Here is a 21768-nt window from a genome sequence, read left to right on the forward strand (position 1 = left end):
ATTGCTTACAGATCTTTCAAAACTGTAAAAATCAGCTGGAAAGTTAGTCCCACCAAAAGGAACATTTTTACCCCTCGCTATAATGTAGTGGGGAGGGGGGTATACAGTGTTCCAGTTAGGATTTGAAAAGAGCAGGGAGCCAATCATGAAAAGGGCACTTTAGCACGCTGATTGATAATTCAAAAAGGGCACGTCAAACATTGTCTTTTATTATGTAAACAGCAGGGGTTTCAGCTAGGAGTTTGAGGGCTTTAGTCACTTTTACGCGAGATGAAAATCAACCTTATTTTGGGTAACAGTAATGGACCATATTACTAGCTATCCATATGCCTAAGTCCTTCAAGGACCAGGATCTTTTAAGGCCTTAGGCATGCTACAAATGTAGGCAGTTATTGCATGATTTGACTGATGTGATGCTTAAATAAAACAAAGATCTGGAAATCTAGTTCACAATTTCATTTCAGTTATTTTCAGGGGACATTCCTGATCAACAAAAGTTGGGTTCCTCTTTTTTAAAACCAGAAATCACAGCATAAAGGAAATTGTAATGACTATTTCACTGCATAATCATTATCCCTGTAAAAATGTTTAAATCGATATTTGGAATTCATTTGTATAAACTTGAAACGATTAAAATGACTGTATATTTTAAATTCATCAAGATTACATCATGTTTACTTTCGATTTGTAAACGAAATGAAAACGAGAAATGACAAGAGGATATTGAATTTAGAATGAATCCTGATTCATCTACGGATTGGTTCGTGTTTAACAAAAAGGCAGGAAATTATCATTTTTTAAATTAAGTTGCTCAGTAAGAAATATATTTGTCTCTCTCGTTTAATTTGAAACTAATTGATTTCGTATTTTACGTTTTAGTGTCTATTAAAATTATAAGAAAACGTTCAGGCATGCGCAGTACATGATAAAGAAAGCACCTGTTTTGACTCGTGAAAATATTTTTGAACGTTTTGAATAAAGTTTTATATTTATAATTGAAAATGTCGAATTATTTTGAAGAAAAGTTATATAAAATGTGATGAAAATACGTTCATGTGACAAAACTACGTCAAACGAGCTGCTAATAGTGATCTTTTGAGAAGTTTTGAAATTTAAATGTGAACTGTCCGGGGGAAAACAATTTTGTTCAATTGACGAAACTACAAAAACATCTATGGATAAACAAACTGCAAATTGTGGTCTTTTGAAAAATATTGAAATTGAAATGCAGAATGACCGATTTTACTGGGAAAAATAATTATAATAGCCTATTATGAGGTTTATAAATTAAAGGATTAGTGACCCATCTGATGGCGATAAGTGGATTACCTGTAATCACAACTTTTTTTTTTAATTTATCATATTTTAAGGAAATCTGTACATTTGTTAGTTAGAAAACATCTAATCACAACTTATGACACCTGCTGTAAATTTTAATTAGCTGAGGGTCTTAAAATTGTCAGAATCATGAAGACCGGTAGAATTATAGTATTTTCATGAAAATGATACGACAATAAAGGCATGGACTTGCGAAAAAGGGCAGGGCATCTTAAAAAGGGCACAGGGCGGCCCATGTTTATTCCTAGGTTTTTATGCCCCTGCCGTAGCGGTGGGGGCATTAAGTTTTACCCTTGTCCGTCTGTACGTACGTCCCAAAATTGGTTTCCGTTCTCTAACTTGAGTTTACCTCAACCAAATGTTATGAAACTTATAAACAATGCTTATTACCACAAAACACAGATCAAGTTTGAATTTTGGTGGCGTCACTTTAACCGTTCTAGAGTTATGTCCTTTATAAATGGAAAATTGCAAAATTTTTATTTTCTTTTAAATATCAAGTAATTTTTAAAATTGGAGTTATCTTCCTTTGTCCATGATTATAGTTGAATCAACTACAATCAATGCTTTATACAATGCAATGTTTAATTTTGACTTCCACTGATAAAACACAGATTAAGTTGAATTTGGGTAGTGTCACTTTAAGCATTATTGAGTTATGCCCCTTTATAAATCGAAAGATTGCAAAATTTTAAGTTTCCATTCTGTAACTTAAGTTTGCCCCAACCAAACATTATGAAACCTATACACAATATTCATTACCACAAAACTAAGATCAAGTACAAATTTTTTGTTTCCGTTTTCTAACTTTAGTTTGCCTCAACCAAATGTTATGAAACTTATACACAATACTTATTACTACATAATACAGATTAAGTAAGAAATTTGGTGGCGACACTTTTACCATTCTTGAGTTATGTCCCTTTATAAACATAAAAATTGCTGAATTTTTTGTTTCCGTTCTCTAACTTTAGTTTGTCTCAACCAAATGTTATAAAACTTATACACAACCGTTCTAGAGTTATGCATGTTTACAAATGGAAAAATTGCTGAATTTTTAGTTTCTGTTCTCTACTTAAGTTAGCCTCAACCAAATGTTATGAGACTTACACACAATGCTTATTACCACAAAACTCAGATCAAGTTCAAATTTGGGTAGTGTCACTTTTACAGTTCTTCAGTTAAGTCCCTTTATAACTATATGATACGCAAGCGGGGGCATCATCTGTGTCCACATGTGGACACTATCCACATTTATTTTTATCTATGACTGTCTTAGAGCTACATAAACAAGATGTATGTGTTGTTGAAAGTTTTCTTACATCCCTTTCACATACATGCCCTAATATTATTGATCATGGTGTTTGCAATAAGATAAAAGATGAACATAAGAAAGCATATCAAATAATACACAGCTCCTTGATGGTTTTATTATATACCAATGTATTCACTTTCTTAGCATTGATGTAGTTTTGCTTACAAAGGAAAGAAAAATATTTAAGTCAATATTATTTTGATTGGAGATTCTGGTACATTGTTGCTATGGCGACCGAATTACAATTCTTCGGTTATTTAGTTATTAAAGCTGCAATTACATTTTGATTAATTAGAGACCTGAACCCCCTCCCCCTCCCCCCAAAAAAAACCCAAACAATATGAATAGCATCTATAATAGATGAACATACATGTGAAAAATTGAGAAAAATCGAAAATTTTTAATAAAATCGAAACTAACAAAAATGACCATTATTCTGTTATTTTGAGGAATCTAGCAAAATAAATTGCCAGGGTGTTTTAAATCTATGTAAACTTCATAAAAATGCAAAAACATCATTTTGACCCTGGTACCTCCGTAAGCCTGAAAATCTCATGGCTGGTCACATATAATGAGAGGTAGATCAGTATCGTTTTTAAGGTCCCTATATTTAAGGTCAAGGTTACCAAAATATAGACAGAATTTCGGAAAAGAAGAGTTTTCCTAGTGCTAAATCAAATACTAAACATATGGGGCCCTTAATAGCTTGCTGTTTGGTGTGAGCCAAGGCTCCGTGTTGAAGGCCGTACTTTGACCTATAATTGTAACCTTTTTATACATTGTGACTTGGATGGAGAGTTGTCTCATTGGCACTCATATCACATCTTATTTATATATGGGATTGCAATTTTACTAGGACACATGGTCACATTTAATGAGAGTAAGATCTGTATTGATTTTGAGGTCACTATGTCTATGGTCAAGGTCAAAGTACTTAAAAAAAGACTGAAGATTGAAAAGTGGTTTCAGTATGTATTATATTGGATTGCAACAATACTTGGATATGTGGTCACATATATTGAGAGTATAAAGAGGAAGATTCCTATTGATTTTTGAGTCACTTGGTCTAAGGTCAAGATCACACTTTCAAAGAATCAATTAGCATCATAAAACAATATTATTGTCTAAAATCATAATTTATATGTTGAAGAGCACAAAAACTAAAAGTGCCTAGCTAGAATAAACAAAATTGGATTAAATCAACATTGCCTGAGAGATACATCTTAGCTTAAGCACAATTATGTTATTTTTCTCAACTGAAAATTTACAGAACAAATGAGTTTTATATTCTAAGACAATATAAAAATAAGGAGATGCGGTATGATTGTCAATGACACTATCCACCAAAGTTCAAATGAAGTCAATGTAAGCAATTATAGGCAACCGTAGGCCTTCAACAGTGAGAAAAACCCATACCATATAGTCAGCTATAAAAGGCCCCGACATGAATAATGTGAAACAATTTAAAAGAGAAAACTAATGGCCTAATTTATAACAAAACAATTTACGAAAAAACAGATATAACAAACATGAACCAACAACAACCACTGAACTACAGGCTCCAGACTTGGGAAAGGCACATAAAGAATGTGACTGGGTTAAACATGTTTGTGAGTGCTCAACCCTCCCCTATTCTGGGATAGTGTTGTAACAGTACAGCATAAAAACTAACTATGAAAATCAGTTGAAAAGGGCTTAACTCATCAGATGGATACAAAACAGAAAAACAAATAACAAAAACACAGACAGGACATGGCAGGGAATTTATACATCCCTCACAACAAAAAAGATACAAAGTACAGATCTGAGATTACTCACAATTACTGACAGCTAGTTCAAAGCCAATAACAAAAATAATAAAAAATCATGTATCTAAGACTAAAATATCAATCAGCACACATCCAACATCTAATAGATTTAGTGTAAAGACGTCATTAACAATCAGAGAAAAACATCTCTTGTGCAATGCCAAAATATAGGTATCAACAAATTGTAGAACCTTAAATGTGCATATGTTTATAACAACAATATTTAGTATGGTTTTGATTTATTGATAACAAAATCAATATTTATACCAATAAAAACAATATTCAGAGATCTAATTACAGTTTTGATTTGGTAACCTTTTAGAATAAGTTTATTTAAAGGATCCAAAAAATTACCCAGATCGTATCTAAATTTCCGAGCTCAGTAAACGACATCACCGGAAAAATTAGTATGTGCTATTCCGTTTGATATAAGTTTTCTACAGGTACCGGTACAGCCAAACTTTCAAACCAAAACTTTGTATCTATGGAAGAACTTAGTAAAGGTTTTTATATGACCGCAAAAAATTTTGCGGTCGTATATTGGTATCACGTCGTTGTCGTCGTCGTCCGAAGACATTTGGTTTCCGGACAGTAACTTTAGTAAATGTAAATATAAATGTATGAAATTTAAACACAAGGTTTGTAACCACAAAAGGAAGGTTGGGATTAATTTTGGGGGTTAAAGTCCTAACAGTTTATGAATTAGGGGCCAAAAAGGGGCCCAAATAAGCATTTTTCTAGTTTCCAGACAATATTAAACTTTGATAAACGGTGTATGGATCTCTCTGAAATTATACCACAAGTTTCCATACCACAAAGGGATGTTTAGGATTGGCTTTGGGGGTGGGGGTGGGGGGGGGGGGGGTTATGGCTCAAACTGTTTAGGAATTAGGGGCAAAAAAGGGGGAAAAACAAGGGTTTCCTGATTAATGGACAATTGAAAACAAGTACGATGTAATGTTTGGATTACCTCCCTTACACTGCTTTTAAATTATGTATAAAGAAATGTATTGTCTTGAGGTGATTAGCTGTCAATTTATTTTTAGAAGTTACTGTTTAAAAATGCTGGTAAGGAATATTAATTTTAGCCATGATTATGTATGTCATTTTCTATTTTAAGACTTTTATGATGTATTTAAATGGGTAATTATGGTTGCAAACTCCATTGGAAATTTGAATTCAGATTATGACCATATCTTGAGGGAAAGAATTTTTTTGGGGGAAAAAAGGGGGGGGGGGGAGTAAAAAAAAGAAATTGTGAGGGGGGGGGGGGACAATTTTTTCTCATTTCAGATTTCAGAAATTAAAAAGAAAATTTTTTCAAATTTTTTTTTTCAAAAAAAGGGGGTGGTAAAATATTTTTTTTTGGGGGGGGGGGGGGGGGGGGGGGGATGTCAATTTGCAACAGCATAGTGTATTGCACAAAAGCAAAAAATTTAATATAAATTCAAATCATATATCCAATTCTAAGTTCTTTTACTACAGTTATTCTGTGTCAAAAACCTATTATGTGTCAAATATTTAATTACAATCCAAATTCAGACCTGTACCAAGCGTGAATATTGTGTCCATTTTTGCCCCAACTGTTCAAGGTTGGACCTCTGCGGTCGTATCCAGCTGTGCTCAGCGAAACAATTTATTAGTATTTTGTGGTAACAAAATTCCTGACTTTATAATTTACCAGTAATACATTGATTACGCTCATTGAAATCCAAAACGTCACTACAGACACAGGTATAGGGAACGAGTTGGGATATATAAGCACTGTAAGACTGCGCCAAAGGAACATCATCATCCAAAAAAGGAATTGTTTTGTGCAGAGTTACTTGTGTAAAACTGAAATATCTAAATCTAGGAAAGGACAGTTATTGCTGTTATTATTTGATTTATTAAAAATAAGTTCCTTGGGGTGAATTTCAGCATGATATTTAGAGAATTCTTGATTATTTAACGATAAAATATCATCAAGATAGTGGTAAGTGTTGTTGAATTTATCAATAAAATGGAATTTAGATGGATCTTTACTGAGTTTGGCCATAAACTGCGATTCATAACAGTACATGAACAAGTCTGCTATATAAGGGGCACAATTGGTGCCCATAGGAATACCTACAACCTGTCGATAAACTTTATTGCCGAAGCGTACATAAATGTTGTCAAGGAGAATATTTACAGCTTTGATCATCTCATCACACCTGCAGTCAGTAAATCTACCATAGAGAAAAAGGCTTTATATGAGTTATACATTTGTTAGGTATGGTTATTCTACAATTATGAACAGATATTACTTTGTCAGTAATAATTTTTTGTTTAAATCATCACAATTCTTGCATTTTATTTGCAGAAATTATTTTGAGTAAGATATCCTCCATTATTATGTTATATTGCTTACATGTGTCTGTACAGTTGTAGCTAGTGTTCAGTGTCATATCCAGTCTTCACAGTTCCATATATGTCATCTTCATATATCACCTCATTTTACATTACTTGTTTAACCAAATAAATTATTAGAATGCTTTGATATTTTTAACTGAGAGTTCATTATTTTTGGATACAAATTTCAGCAACTGTTCTAATGAATTGGACGTGACTCTGATAGATTTATTATTTCCCCTGTAATTATGTTGCAAAAGGCAAGACTTGGGTATTGTTTTTCCACCAGTGTCATCATTAACTATTTCAGATACCTTAATATTTTTATTTTTGACCCAGACCTAATTCAGACTTGGGCAAAACCACAAAATCAAATATCCTTGAAAATGTAAGTTTCCTCAATCCATGAAAACTTGTACCCATCAAAATAAATGAATCCGCAGTATATGAAATTTTGATTTTTTAGCAGATTATGTCCATCTTAAATGAGGTCATCTGACATTGATGTCCTTTTTAATGTGAATAAAAGGAGATGTGGGTCTTCTAAGTCTATAAAAAGAGTATATGTCCTATCAGATGGCTTTGAATTCATTTCAATGCTCCAATAGTCAGGTTAAACTGCCTGGATATGGTCTCTTTTTCATTAAGAATTCCAACAAGACTTGATGTGGAGAGAATATTTCCATCTATGACCTTGGCCTTGATATAATTTTATCAAATTTGAGATTATTTTTAAGTTTCTAGATTTGATCTGGAATCAGAAATTATACATGATAGATAAACAATAATTTGTAAGTGAATTAATTCATTATAAGATGTACATCTTACAGGTGTCATTTAACCTTGACCTTGGATCCAGAATGCATTACCCTTTAAGATGATTTATATACATGTTTTGCAGTAGGCAAGACATTTTTTAGTGTCACCTTCTGTTTTTTTTTTAGAATTTGTTTTATAAACGTTTTCTTTGTTTTGCCCTTATTGTCATAGTGCATGTATTTTTAGTCCTTAATTTTGGGTAATTAACAATTTCTGGATTTTCAGCAGTTTATACTCTCATTTGATATATGTCATAATTCTTTTGTCTCAAATTTTTAAATTCATGTCAGTAGCTGAAACATCAGGGTTAAATATGAATGAATTATATACTTTCAAATTTAATTACCATGTAAATCAACAAAATAACTTGTTGTTTGGTATTTTATAAACTTTCCAGGTTATTACAAACAAACAAAATTTGTTTTACAGAAAAATCCAGAAATATTATCTGAATGCCCTATATAAATGTAAATTCAGAAATATTTGTGATGTTATTAATAATGTGGAAAAAAGGGCAAAATGAGTAGCCCATCAGTTAAACTGGAATTTTAAATAATGAAATCATTATCTACTAGAAGAATGCACCATTCCTAAAATCACATTAACATTTTGTATTTTTTTTTAACCATTGCATCTATAATTACACACAATTAATTCTGAATTTACAGTATGTAATAGTACTTAGACAGAGCTTCATATTATTATTATCCAATGCTTATTTAATCAGAAAAGCTATGGTGGTGGACTGTATTGGGGTGACTATTGTTATTAACTCATTACCTTTTGAACATAAAGATGATAAATCCCTCAATATAATGTATTAAATATATATACAGTTCACAGTTATGACTAATATAATTTTCCTAAAATGGACATATCATTTAACCATTAAACCAATTTTAAATCAGTAAAAAAGAGTTTCAGATAGTACTAGTGAAACAGAGCTTTATTTAGGTTAAGATGACATAAGAATCATTGAGTTTGAATTGACAGAGAAGACATTACTTCAGGAGAAGACTTTGATAGAAAAGAAAAACAAAGGATATAGGTTATGATATCCATCCATGACACAAGTTGTAAAAATCCACCTTTTGTATTGATTATGAACAGTCAAATATGTTTAAGCTATTTATGTGGAATATTGTGTAATTGATATTCAGTATCAATTATTGTGAATTTTAGACCAACAGTTGCAGTGAAGTCCAGGGCATACTTTGGAGCAGGAAGAGGAAAGATATGGCTCGATGATGTGAAATGTAGTGGAAACGAGTCATCATTAGATGGGTGTGCTGCTCGACCTTGGGGACAGAGCAATTGTGGTCGTGACGAGGACCTTGGTGTTATCTGTAGAAGTTTGTATATATATTATATAAAAACAAGTAATTCATTTTTTAGCTCACCTCTCCCAAAATACTAATGTGAGCTCTTTCTATCACTTGGCGTCAATCATCTGTTGCAGACCTGCCAACCTTCATGCTTTATGGGGGATTTCCCCCATGAGAGGTGTTGACCTGAATTTTGAAATTGGTTATTATACAAATTTAACACCTGAAAACAGGCATTCAAATGAGTTAAAAGGGGATTTAAGCACGTGCATACTCATTCAAACAATATAGTAGTAGATTAGAAAGTCTTATGACAATATAAGAGAAGCATTAAGTCATTTCGCTCTTGAAATCCCCCATGGAGATTTTGAAAACTTGGCAGGTATGCTGTTGTCTCTCGTTATCATCCATTGTTGTTTGTAAATTTTTACAAAAATCTTCTCCTTATAGATGTAACTGCCATTACATGATGATTTTTACCAATTTTGTTCGTTGTTGCCTATTTTCTTAAGAAGTATGAAAAATAGGGAGAAACTTTCACTAGTAAATGTGATCAGCAAGACAAGATCTACAAATAAAGTAGCTTGACCAAATTTTGTCAGTCAACTCCTTATAGGAGTTATTGACTTTCAATGACTATTTTAACCAATGTTTTTGCATATGATCTTGAGAACTATAATAGATATAAAGTAACTTTAAACAGCAAAAATGATTAGCAAGACAAGATCAATAAGTCAACATGGCTGAAATTGTTTGCCAACTCCTAATATGAGTTATTGCCCTTAAATGATGATTTTAACCCATTTTTGTGTTTTGGGCAACAATTTAGTAGCGAAAGGGAAACACCAAACAGCAAAAATGATCTGCCGACAAGATCCAGAAATAATTCACATAGCTGAAATTGTCAGTCTTTTCCTTATAGGAGTTATTGACTTTAAATGATGAATTTTGTTTGTCCATTTTTTGGCATATTTGGCAAAAACTATAGTAGAGAGAAAATGTGAACAACAAACACTCATCAGCAATAAAAAGAATTTTAGTCATGAATTATCTTCTAGTCTACAATGTTTGAGAATGGCCATAGTTGACGATGCACATAGATCCGAGTGAGCAACACGTACAGCCTCTAGTTTTTGAAAATATTATATTTTCCTTAAACCATATAATATAATCTTGCCGGCCATGACTTTTTCAATGCTCCAAATGGTTTTACCACATTTTAGCTATATTAAGATTCTTATTTGCCATGATAGGATATTTTTAGTGCAGCATATGCCCCGGGGTATGTTCAGACTACTTCAAATTCTTATTCTTGAAATATTTTGCTGACTGTTCAGATCCACACCACTTGTGGTCATGCCCAATCCTCTTATATTATGATTTGTTATTATATCAAAAACTCTTCAAATGGCTACTTCTAAACCTTATATATTCTGAATAACTTAAAGGCCTTTTCAATGCACCATAGGTTTAATCCCTGAGGGTCATGTCCAACCTTTTTAATTGTAAATTGTTAAATAGGTTTATATAAAAACTCTTCAGATAACAACCCTCAAACCATATATATTTTGAATTGCCTTGATAAGACATTCCAGCTTCACTATAGCTATATGTTATGTTCTCAGGCTTCATGTGTTGCTCCCTCAGATATAATTTCTAAACGACTAAAAAATTTGTTATTACATCTGGGATAAAAATTATATTTTTTATGCTCCCGCCATAGCGGTGGGGGCATTAAGTTTCCCGCCATAGCGGTGGGGGCATTAAGTTTTACCCTTGTCCGTCTGTACGTACGTACGTATGTCCCAAAATTGGTTTCCGTTCTCTAACTTGAGTTTGCCTCAACCAAATGTTATCAAACTTATACACAATGCTTATTACCACAAAACACAGATCGAGTTTGAATTTTGACGGTGTCACTTTAACTGTTCTAGAGTTATGCCCCTTTATAAATGGAAAAATTGCAAAATTTTTAGTTTCCGTTCTCTAACTTTAGTTTGCCTCAACCAAATGTAATGAAACTTATACACAATGCTTATTACCACAAAACACAGATCGAGTTTGAATTTTGGTGGTGTCACTTTAGCCGTTCTAGAGTCATGCCCCTTTATAAATGGAAAAATTGCAAAATTTTTAGTTTCCGTTCTCTAACTTAAGTTTGCCTCAACCAAATGTTATGAAACTTATACACAATGCTTATTACCACAAAACACAGATCAAGTTTGAATTTTGGTGGCATCACTTTAACCATTCTAGAGTTATGCCCTTTATAAATAGAAAAATTGCAAATATATTATTTTCTTCTAAATATCAAGTAATTTTTAAAAGTGGAGTTATCTTCCTTTGTCCATGATTATAGTTGAATCAACTACAATGCAATGTTTAATTTTGACTTCCACTGATTAAACACAGATCAAGTTGAATTTGGGTAGTGTTACTTTAACCATTATTGAGTTATGCCTCTTTATAAATCGAAAGATTGCGAATTTTTTAGTTTCCATTCTGTAACTTAAGTTTGCCCCAACCAAACATTATGAAACCTATACACAATATTCATTACCACAAAACTAAGATCAAGTACAAATATTTTGTTTCCGTTTTCTAACTTTAGTTTGCCTCAACCAAATGTTATGAAACTTATACACAATGCTTATTACTACATAATACAGATTAAGTAAGAAATTTGGTGGCGACACTTTTACCATTCTTGAGTTATGTCCCTTTATAAACATAAAAATTGCTTAATTTTTTAGTTTGTCTCAACCAAATGTTATAAAACTACATAACTGTTCTAGAGTTTACAAATAGAATTTTTAGTTTCTGTTCGCTACTTAAGTAAGCCTCAACCAAATGTTATGAGACTTACACAAAATGCTTATTACCACAAAACTCAGATCAAGTTCAAATTTGGCTAGCGTCACTTTTATCTTTCTTCAGTTATGTCCCTTTATAACTATATGATATGCAAGCGGGGGCATCATCTGTGTCCACATGTGGACACTATCCACATTTATTTTATAATTTTTCAGCACAGACCTATCCTATCAGACTTGTAAGTCCAGATCAGTCACCAAACAAAGGCAGAGTGGAGATCCTTGTGAACAGTACATGGGGTACAGTGTGTGATGATATGTTTGATGCTAAAGCTGCCAGCATTGTCTGTGCTATGGCTGGATTTAGTAGGTAGGTTGCTGTTATTCTGTGGATTCATTTATTTTTCGTGGATGGAGAAAATTTTACATTTTTGTGGATACTACATTTCATGGTTTTACCAAAGTCTGCATACAAGCCTATACAAAATTTGTAATTAGTTGAATATTTGTATTTGTGTACCAATGAAATCTACAAAAATTGGTATCCCACTAATAATAATGAATCCACAGTAGTTGCCATATCTGTGCTATGGCTGGATTTACCCAGTAGTAGGAAGGTTAATGTTATAGTTGCCATATCTGTGCTATGGCTGGATTTACCCAGTAGTAGGAAGGTTAATGTTATAGCTGCCATGTCTGTGCTATGGCTGGATTTACCCAGTAGTAGGAAGGTTAATATTATAGCTGCCATGTCTGTGCTATGGCTGGATTTACCCAGTAGTAGGAAGGTTAATGTTATAGCTGCCATGTCTGTGCTATGGCTGGATTTACCGAGTAGTAGGAAGGTTAATGTTCTAGTTGCCATTTCTGTGCTATGGTGGGATTTAGTATGAAGGTTAATATTATAGCTGCCATATCTGTGCTATGGTGGTATTTACCCGGTAGTAGGAAGGTTAATGTTCTAGTTGCCATATCTGTGCTACGGTGGGATTTAGTATGAAGGTTAATGTTATAGTTGCCATATCTGTGCTATGGTGGTATTTACCCAGTAGTAGGAAGGTTAATGTTATAGTTGCCATGTCTGTGCTATGGCTGGATTTACCCAGTAGTAGGAAGGTTAATGTTATAGCTGCCATGTCTGTGCTATGGCTGGATTTACCCAGTAGTAGGAAGGTTAATGTTCTAGTTGCCATATCTGTGCTATGGTGGGATTAACCCGGTAGTAGGAAGGTTAATGTTCTAGTTGCCATTTCTGTGCTATGGTGGGATTTAGTATGAAGGTTAATGTTATAGCTGCCATATCTGTGCTATGGTGGTATTTACATGGTAGTAGGAAGGTTAATGTTCTAGTTGCCATATCTGTGCTATGGTGGGATTTAGTATGAAGGTTAATGTTATAGTTGCCATATCTGTGCTATGGTGGTATTTACCCGGTAGTAGGAAGGTTAATGTTCTAGTTGCCATATCTGTGCTATGGCTGGATTTAGTATGAAGGTTAATGTTATAGCTGCCATATCTGTGCTATGGCTGGATTTAGTAGGAATGTTAATGTTATAGCTGCCATGTCTGTGCTATGGTGGGATTTAGTAGGAAGGTTAATGTTATAGCTGCCGTGTCTGTGCTATGGCTGAATTTAGTAGGAAGGTTAATGTTATAGCTGCAGTGTCTGTGCTATGGCTGGATTTAGTAGGAAGGTTAATGTTATAGCTGCCATGTCTGTGCTGTGGCTGGATTTAGTCGGAAGGTTGCTGTTATAGCTGCCATGTCTGTGCTATGGCTGGATTTAGTAGGAAGGTTAATGTTATAGTTGCCATGTCTGTTCTATGGCTGGATTTAGAAGGAAGGTTAATGTTATAGCTGCCATGTTTGTGCTATGGCTGGATTTAGTAGGAAGGTTAATGTTATAGCTGCCATGTCTGTGCGATGGCTGGATATAGTAGGAAGGTTAATGTTATAGCTGCCATATCTGTGCTATGGCTGGATTTAGTAGGAAGGTTAATGTTCTAGCTGCCATGTCTGTGCTATGGCTGGATTTAGTAGGAAGGTTAATGTTATATCTGCCATATCTGTGCTATAGCTGGATTTAGTAGGAAGGTTGCTGTTATATCTGCCATGTCTGTGCTATGGCTGGATTTAGTAGGAAGGTTAATGTTATAGCTGCCATGTCTGTGCTATGGCTGGATATAGTAGGAAGGTTAATGTTATAGCTGCCATGTCTGTGCTATAGCTGGATTTAGTAGGAAGATTAATGTTATAGCTGCCATGTTTGTGCTATGGCTGATTTATAAGGAAGGTTAATGTTATAGCTGGCATGTCTGTGCTATGGCTGGATTTAGTAGGAAGGTTAATGTTATAGCTGCCATATCTGTGCTATAGCTGGATTTAGTAGGAAGGTTAATGTTATAGCTGCCATGTCTGTGCTATGGCTGGATTTAGTAGGAAGGTTGCTGTTATAGCTGCCATGTCTGTGCTATGGCTGCATTTAGTAGGAAGGTTAATGTTCTAGCTGCCATGTCTGTGCTATGGCTGGATTTAGTAGGAAGGTTAATGTTATAGCTGCCATGTCTGTGCTATGGCTGGATTTAGAAGGAAGGTTAATGTTATAGCTGCCATGTCTGTGCTATTGCTGGATTTAGTAGGAAGGTTAATGTTATAGTTGCCATGTCTGTGCTATGGCTGGATTTAGTAGGAAGGTTTATGTTATAGCTGCCATATCTGTGCTATGGCTGGATTTAGTAAGAAGGTTGCTGTTATAGCTGCCATGTCTGTGCTATGGCTGGATTTAGTAGGAAGGTTGCTGTTATAGCTGCCATGTCTGTTCTATGGCTGGATTTAGTAGGAAGGTTAATGAAATAGCTTTAAGAATTACCTATGGATTCTATGATTGAGTTGAGTAGTTAGGTTGATGTTAAAGCTGTTTACACTTTATTTGCTATGACTGGCTTTATTAAATAGGTTTTATTTATCATATTTGTTATTGGTTTAACAATGACAGGGTTTGCTTATTTTAGTAGGTTAGCTGATATTCAATTTCTTCCTGTGGCTTTTTTTAACACTGGTTTTATTATCTGTTTGTGTATAAATTCTTCAGATATTTCTTTAATTTCAAGATCAGGTGCTTCTATTTTTATGTGACTTTTTATGATACTAGGATGGTTTTTGTCTGCATCATTTCTATCTTTTGCCACATTTATAAAGACACATTAAAACATTCTGCTTCATTGTTTTGATCATTTATAATTTCACCTTTTTTATATAATACATTTTTGTTATTGCAAAACTATGTAAATGATCAACTTGATAAGAAGAATCTTTATTTGATCATTTCTTCTGTTTCAAATGATGTATACTTAAAATAGTAAACTGTGATCATTATTTGATTAAAATAAGGAAGATGTTATGTAGATTTTAACTACTGAAAATGGATAAAGAACTTCAGTAATTGCAATGGTTTACAAAATTTTATGTGCTTTATCAATGTTTTTCGTCCATACCATACCTTAGTATGATTTGACATTATTCAAACTAGTCTTCCAATATTTCCACCAGTGATTTTGATCACCTTTATTCATGGAATGGTTGCCCAAGTTCCCATCCTATTTGCTGTTGATAAGGACATCAGCTTTCTAAATAATGGTTGGTGACAATTGTATTGTTTTACACTTTTAGTTCAGTCCTGTAAAATACAATACAGAATAACTTTTGCAGATTGTTCATTCAATTTAATTCTGTTTATTTTTTTACCTGATTAGACAAATGTATTTAGTTACATTTTGAATATGTTAATAATTTATAGAACTGGAGCTGTTGTTAAGAGTGGTGGCACCTATGGACAAGGTTCAGGACCAATCTTACTGGATGATGTCAAATGTGAAGGAACAGAGAGCACTATATTCCAATGTTCATCAAAACCAATTGGATCAAATAACTGCCGTCATCGGGAAGATGTGGGTGTCATGTGTCAGATAGGTAGGTATGAATTTTAGGAGGTATTGGTTATATATCAATGAAACAGCACCCAGTTACACAAAAATACCAAACAATATCTAGATATTGTATATGTGTTAAGTAAAAGACAAGTAGTTAAGCTCTAAATTGACTAGTCTAGAAATTATTTAGATATATTGAACTGTTAATATCAATTCCTTAAATGACAAAAACATTAAGATATAACAAAAAACCATCACTGAAAAGTTTTTGATTTTGGACAGAAGAATAGAATATTTTTTTTAGATCTTAACCATTCCTCTTTATACTCTTGATCAGTGGAGTAACAATAATCAGAAAGATCTCAAATGGTTGACCATTTTTCTTCATGAAGGGGGACATAATATTCTGTTTTGTTATAAGGGAGGTGGGTATATGTAAGCTTGCTCACTCAAGATTCTTTCGTTCTTATAAAGTAACTAACTTAAACATCTTCAATATATAAGATATATAGAATAATGGCATTTTAGTTTTTGATACTGACTTTATTAGCAAGAATATCAAGCAAGCCTGGATAGGCTAATATTCCAGCTGATAAAGTCAGCATCAAAAATTAAGTGGAATTATTCTTTTTATCAGTGATTTGTCTTAACAATAAGGTTTTGTTTTTGCTTAGAATAAGAAATATTAACATGAAATAGCTGGTAAAACTAGTTTTACTTGTACAAAATTTTGTGATAGTTATTTTTTTGTATGAATGAAATCACATGCATTTCATTGATGAATCGACGTGGATGGACATGGAAGCATGCAATCGCTGCAGTGCCAAGTGATGTTGTTGCCTGATATTTTCAAGTATCATGTCCTGTCCTTTATTTGAATAGAATTTAATCCAGAAGATCAAAGGGAAAAAGTATAAACTGCCAATAAATGTATATATTATCAATGATACATTTGTTGTACTGCTAAATGTAAGGGATATAGAATTATCTTACCTCCTATACATTTCCAGGAATATCATTGGTTAAAAGCAACCGTGTAGAGACCCTGTATATTTAATATGGGGTTAGTAGGCATGGTTTATTTTAATACATGGTTAGTAGTGGTGTTACGTCCCTTTATAAAAAACAACACAGCGTTGTTGAAAAATCTGAAATGTTTCATCTGGACAACAGATGAAGAAATTGATGATGAACGATTGAAATAAATGCAAAAAACACATTAAAAGCTAACAAGTTGTTATTGTTGGCATTTATTTTTGTAAAGATCAATGGAAGTAGGTTCTTTATATTGAAGAATTGATCACTTTGATAGGCCACTAGTCTAAATGCCACATGTTAAGATTGTCGGTAAGATAAACTTGTTTCACAGTGTGCTAGTGACCTAATAGGATATATATGGGGTCATATCTACTTAATAAAACTAATATTTTCTATAGTGACTATTATTTTGTTTACAGAAACATTCCAGGTTCGTTTAACAAATGGTAACAATCTACATAATGGAAGGATAGAAGTCCTGTATAATAACACATGGGGAACAGTTTGTGATGATTATTTTGATTCTAGAGCAGCTCATGTTGTCTGTAAAATGCTTGGTTATCCTTCGTGAGTATCATTTATTCCACTGTTTCAAATTTGATTCATTATTCTAGGATTGACTATACTAAAAATGCAAGAACTTCATATCATATTTTTATTCTGATATCACTTGTAGACAAATACTGCCACAGTAAAGAGGGTAGACTCTATACTTGTTTTGTAGACACTTCCATAAAGCTTTTAACATTGTAATTGACGTAGGTTTAAAACTGAAATTTATCAATATGAAAGTTGGAACTCTATTTTATAAATTATTAAATTTGATGTGTACAAACATAGTAAAGCATGTGCAGAGTTGGAGTTTCTCTTTCTGATTCATTTAGCATTAAATTAGGTGTAAGACAAGGCAATTTGAGCCCTTCTTTGTTTAAAATATTAATAAATGACTTTCCATCTTATCTTAACTCTTCAGTTATCAATATCAATATTGTTTATAGTACTGGAGCAGTATCTAAGTCGAGAGCTTTCTATGGAAGGGGAACAGGACAAATATGGTTGGACAATGTACGATGTACTGGAAATGAGACTAGTCTATCACAGTGTCAGCATGCTCCAATGGGTGTAACTAACTGTCATCATACTGAAGATGTTGGTGTTATCTGTACAGGAAGTATGTACTTAGTATCTGTTCTGACATCTAGTGTGTTCTTATTATCTGTACTGGAAGTATGTTAACTTATTATCGGTACTGGAAGTATGTCAGGTCTCACGCTTTCATGTCGCATACCTGCCAACTTTTTAAAATCTCCATGGGGATTTTAAGCGAAAGAGGAACTCATTTTAATCTACTACTATATTGTTTGAATGAGTATGTATGTGCTTAAATACCCTTTTAACTCATCTGAAGGCCTGTTTTGAGGTGTTCATAGATATAAGAAGATGTGGTATGAGTGCCAATGAGACAACTCTCCATCCAAGTCAAAATTTATAAAAGTAAACCATTATAGATCAAAGTACAGTCTTCAACACAGAGCCTTGGCTCACACCGAACAGCAAGCTATAAAGGGCCTAAAATATTACTAGTGTAAAACCATTCAAACGGGAAAACCAACGGTCTAATCTATATAAAAAACGAGAAGCGAGAAACACTTATGAACCACATCAACAAACGACAACTACTGAAGATCAGATTCAGTTCATATGATAAAGAATTTCAAAATTCAGGTCAACACCTCTCATAGGGGATATCCCCCATAAATCGGGATAGTTGGCAGGTCTGATGTCTGTCCCTACAGTGCCCAATCGTCAAAAGCAATATCTAGTCGCCCAGATTTTCACAATAGTTGTTTTCAGTCGCTTTGTCATCTGCAATTTTCCAGTTTTACCAAGTCGATGAAACAGAAATTTTTCATTTATAAGTTAAGACATTCAAAGAAATAAACGATTAATTTCTTTATAGAAAAGAGATGAAGTATTTTCTTTCACTTCTGGTACTTGTTTCTCGAGGGCGTACATCAAATCATTCAGATTTTTGACAAAATAAGTTTGTTACTTCATTAGAACTTGATGAGAATTGCCTTTAGTTAATGTTTCATCCATTTATTGTATTAAAAGCATCATATTCCTTTCCAAATCACTTGTCAAACGTTTATTTTTTATAAGTTTTATAATGTCAAGCTGTTTATATTTTACAGAATCACTGTTAGGAAAATATCTGTTTTAAATTAATACTTTTATTTTGTTTTCATGATAAAAAATAGAAAGTTGTTTTGTATTTAATGATGAAAATATGCAGATGTGGTATAATTGCCAATGAGACAACTATCCTTCAATGTTCAAATGAAGTGGTTGTAAGCAATTAAAGGCAACAGTATGACCTTCAACAATGAGAAAAACCCATTCCATATTCTAGTAGTAGATTTGCATAAAACATTATCAGCTTTGATTTTGATGTTTGAAATGTGATTGGTTAACATGGAACACTCAGACACAGTTTGTCAATGAAATGTGGGGGCTGACATTTCAAGTATAGTACATCCGTAGTTGCCAACTCACATGATATTCGCGTGTAATACACGCTTTTTCAACGGTTTACACGCGAAGATTTTGTCACATGGCGTGTACAAGGCTTTTCACCACTCATATTAAAAAGTCTGCATCTACGTCACGCGTTTTCACACACTTTTTGACATGTCATGTCATGATTTGTCATTGTCAGAGGTTGGCAACTATGAGTACATCACTTAAAATGCAAGAAATATTTGAAATTAATCCTCAATCAATGAGGAGCCATATGAAGTATTGTCATGTCAAACAGTATATATATGGTCTTCCTCCACCAATGATAACTGATTGCCATGATATAGCCAACTGTACTAAAAGTTATGTTAAACACCTACAATAAATCAATCAATTAATATAAATTCTTATTTATCTCACTATCTTACTTTTTCAGATAAACCAATTTAAATGATCTTGTCAGGAAGTCTAATTAAAGCTTTGATTTTAATAACTTGCATTGGTGCAATAAGATATTTATATAAAAGATAAAACAACCGGTCCATAGAGCAGAACAATAATTTTCTACATTTTACATAGCAAAAAAATATCCTAACCTCTTTCTTTATATATAAGAGGAGTTTTCAAGAAGAAGTCTTAAAAAAGGTATATGATATATATTGTAGGCATTCAATCCTTAACCACCAGCAGGCCAGGGCGAATCACTGGTGCAGTACCTACTCCCAACCCTAGTCAAGTGTATGTTAGGCTTGTTAACGGAAAAGACTCGTTCTCAGGAAGAGTAGAAGTGTATGCATTTGGTTTCTGGGGAACAATTTGTGATGATCAATGGAATGCTCGTGCTGCAGGAGTTGTGTGTGGCATGCTGGGATATCAAACGTAAGATTAATAAATAACTTTTATTTGTATTATGTATAATATTATGTAAATTTGAACACCACAAAATTTAAAAACTTCTTTTTGCATGTCAGCAAACTTCAGCAACAGCCAATGCTCTTTTTAATGATAGCATTATGATTTTTAATGATAGCTACCAAACTGCACACTTTACCTCCATAACTTAGTATAATTCTGTCCCAAATTACCTTATTGACATGATGATTGGTGACTTTATACTGGTTCACTGTTTTTTGCTTTAACATTTATTTCATGTTTCTTAATAAATTGACCTTTTTGAGAAAGTTAAAGTTAAGCACTAAATCAGAAAAAAAATATATGATACTTATGATATTTGAAAAAAAAACACAAATTGTCGTCCTGTTATGGAATATAAAATTGTTTGATCATTTGACAATGTCAATGAATGAATAGATTGGAATTATTGTAAATATACCAATATGACCAAAACCTTCATCAAAATTTTCTTTTACAGCAATGCAAATATAACTTCTAATACAATTCATTCCTACTCATTTATTCCAAATCATATCCTCAGAATGAAGTTATAGAAATCAATCTTTTCATCTATATACTTGTCTATCATTTTATCCATTCAAAAATCTATAAATTGTAATTATCAATAATAGCTATACAAATAATTTACGGATAGTTGCCACATTGAAATAAAATATATTTTTGTACAGTATGTATTCTTTATAAATATTTTAAAATCTTCAGTATCATTGCCTCAGCAAGCAAAGGTGTACAATTTAATAGCTATTTTACACAAGTTAACCCAGATTTCAAATTAACTGAAACAGAGATGGAAATGTGTCAGAAAAGAACCAAGGATATTCTGTTACACTCAGGTATCTTGAATGTATCCAGGGTAATTGTTTTAATAAGTTCACTTTAACATTACAGGACTAATGCAATTGCTCGTACAGGAGCATTCTTTGGTGAGGGAACAGGACATATTTGGTTAGACAATACAAACTGTACTGGTTCCGAGTCCAGTATAACTCAATGTAGATCCAACGGATGGGGACAACATAACTGTGGTCATAATGAAGATGCTGGTGTTGTCTGTTCTCAAGGTAAATGTCTGTCAGACATAGCAGTCAGGGAGATTGTTATTGGGAATCTTAGTTGATCATATTATGTTGTGTACTTGTTTATTTTAATGGATGTATACTGCTCTAGTTATGGTCTTTTGTTTAATAGTTTTTACACTAACAAGGTAGGCAATACATTAGTGTTTGCCCCTCAACCCATTTATTTCTCATTATATTAAAAAACAAACCAAATGCATATCTAACAAAATATGTTTGAATTTTTTGTTCTTTCTCCCTTTAACAGTTTCCAACATTTAGTGCTCATTGGGTGGCAAACATGGTGACCATGATGCCTGATAGGTTCCATTTGAAAGCTATTGGAAAAGCATTTTCACCTTTTTCTCTGAAACTACAAGGATGATCTGATCCATACTTGCCAGAAACAATACAAGAAGATCTTTTATGAAAGTATTTCATATCAACCTGTCAAGCAAAATGGCTGTTCCTTATTTGTGATTATTCAGTTTTTAAATGTCCTTTTGTCCTAAATTTGCAT

General features: G+C 33.1%; 1 protein-coding gene across 1 annotated transcript in view; it reads left to right on the forward strand.

Moving 5' to 3' along the window:
- Positions 1-21768, forward strand: part of LOC127727774 (deleted in malignant brain tumors 1 protein-like) — a 125539-nt gene that overhangs the window by 72741 nt on the left and 31030 nt on the right. Inside the window, exons 29-35 of the mRNA XM_052234891.1 lie at positions 8836-9005; positions 12008-12161; positions 15588-15760; positions 17178-17325; positions 17757-17929; positions 19944-20157; positions 21082-21254. Coding sequence (XP_052090851.1) covers positions 8836-9005; positions 12008-12161; positions 15588-15760; positions 17178-17325; positions 17757-17929; positions 19944-20157; positions 21082-21254 — 1205 coding nt within the window. The remainder of the gene's footprint in view (positions 1-8835; positions 9006-12007; positions 12162-15587; positions 15761-17177; positions 17326-17756; positions 17930-19943; positions 20158-21081; positions 21255-21768) is intronic.

The sequence above is a fragment of the Mytilus californianus genome, unplaced genomic scaffold, assembly GCF_021869535.1.
Source record: "Mytilus californianus isolate M0D057914Y unplaced genomic scaffold, xbMytCali1.0.p SCAF_2, whole genome shotgun sequence".
NCBI classification, from domain to species: Eukaryota; Metazoa; Mollusca; class Bivalvia; order Mytilida; family Mytilidae; genus Mytilus; species Mytilus californianus.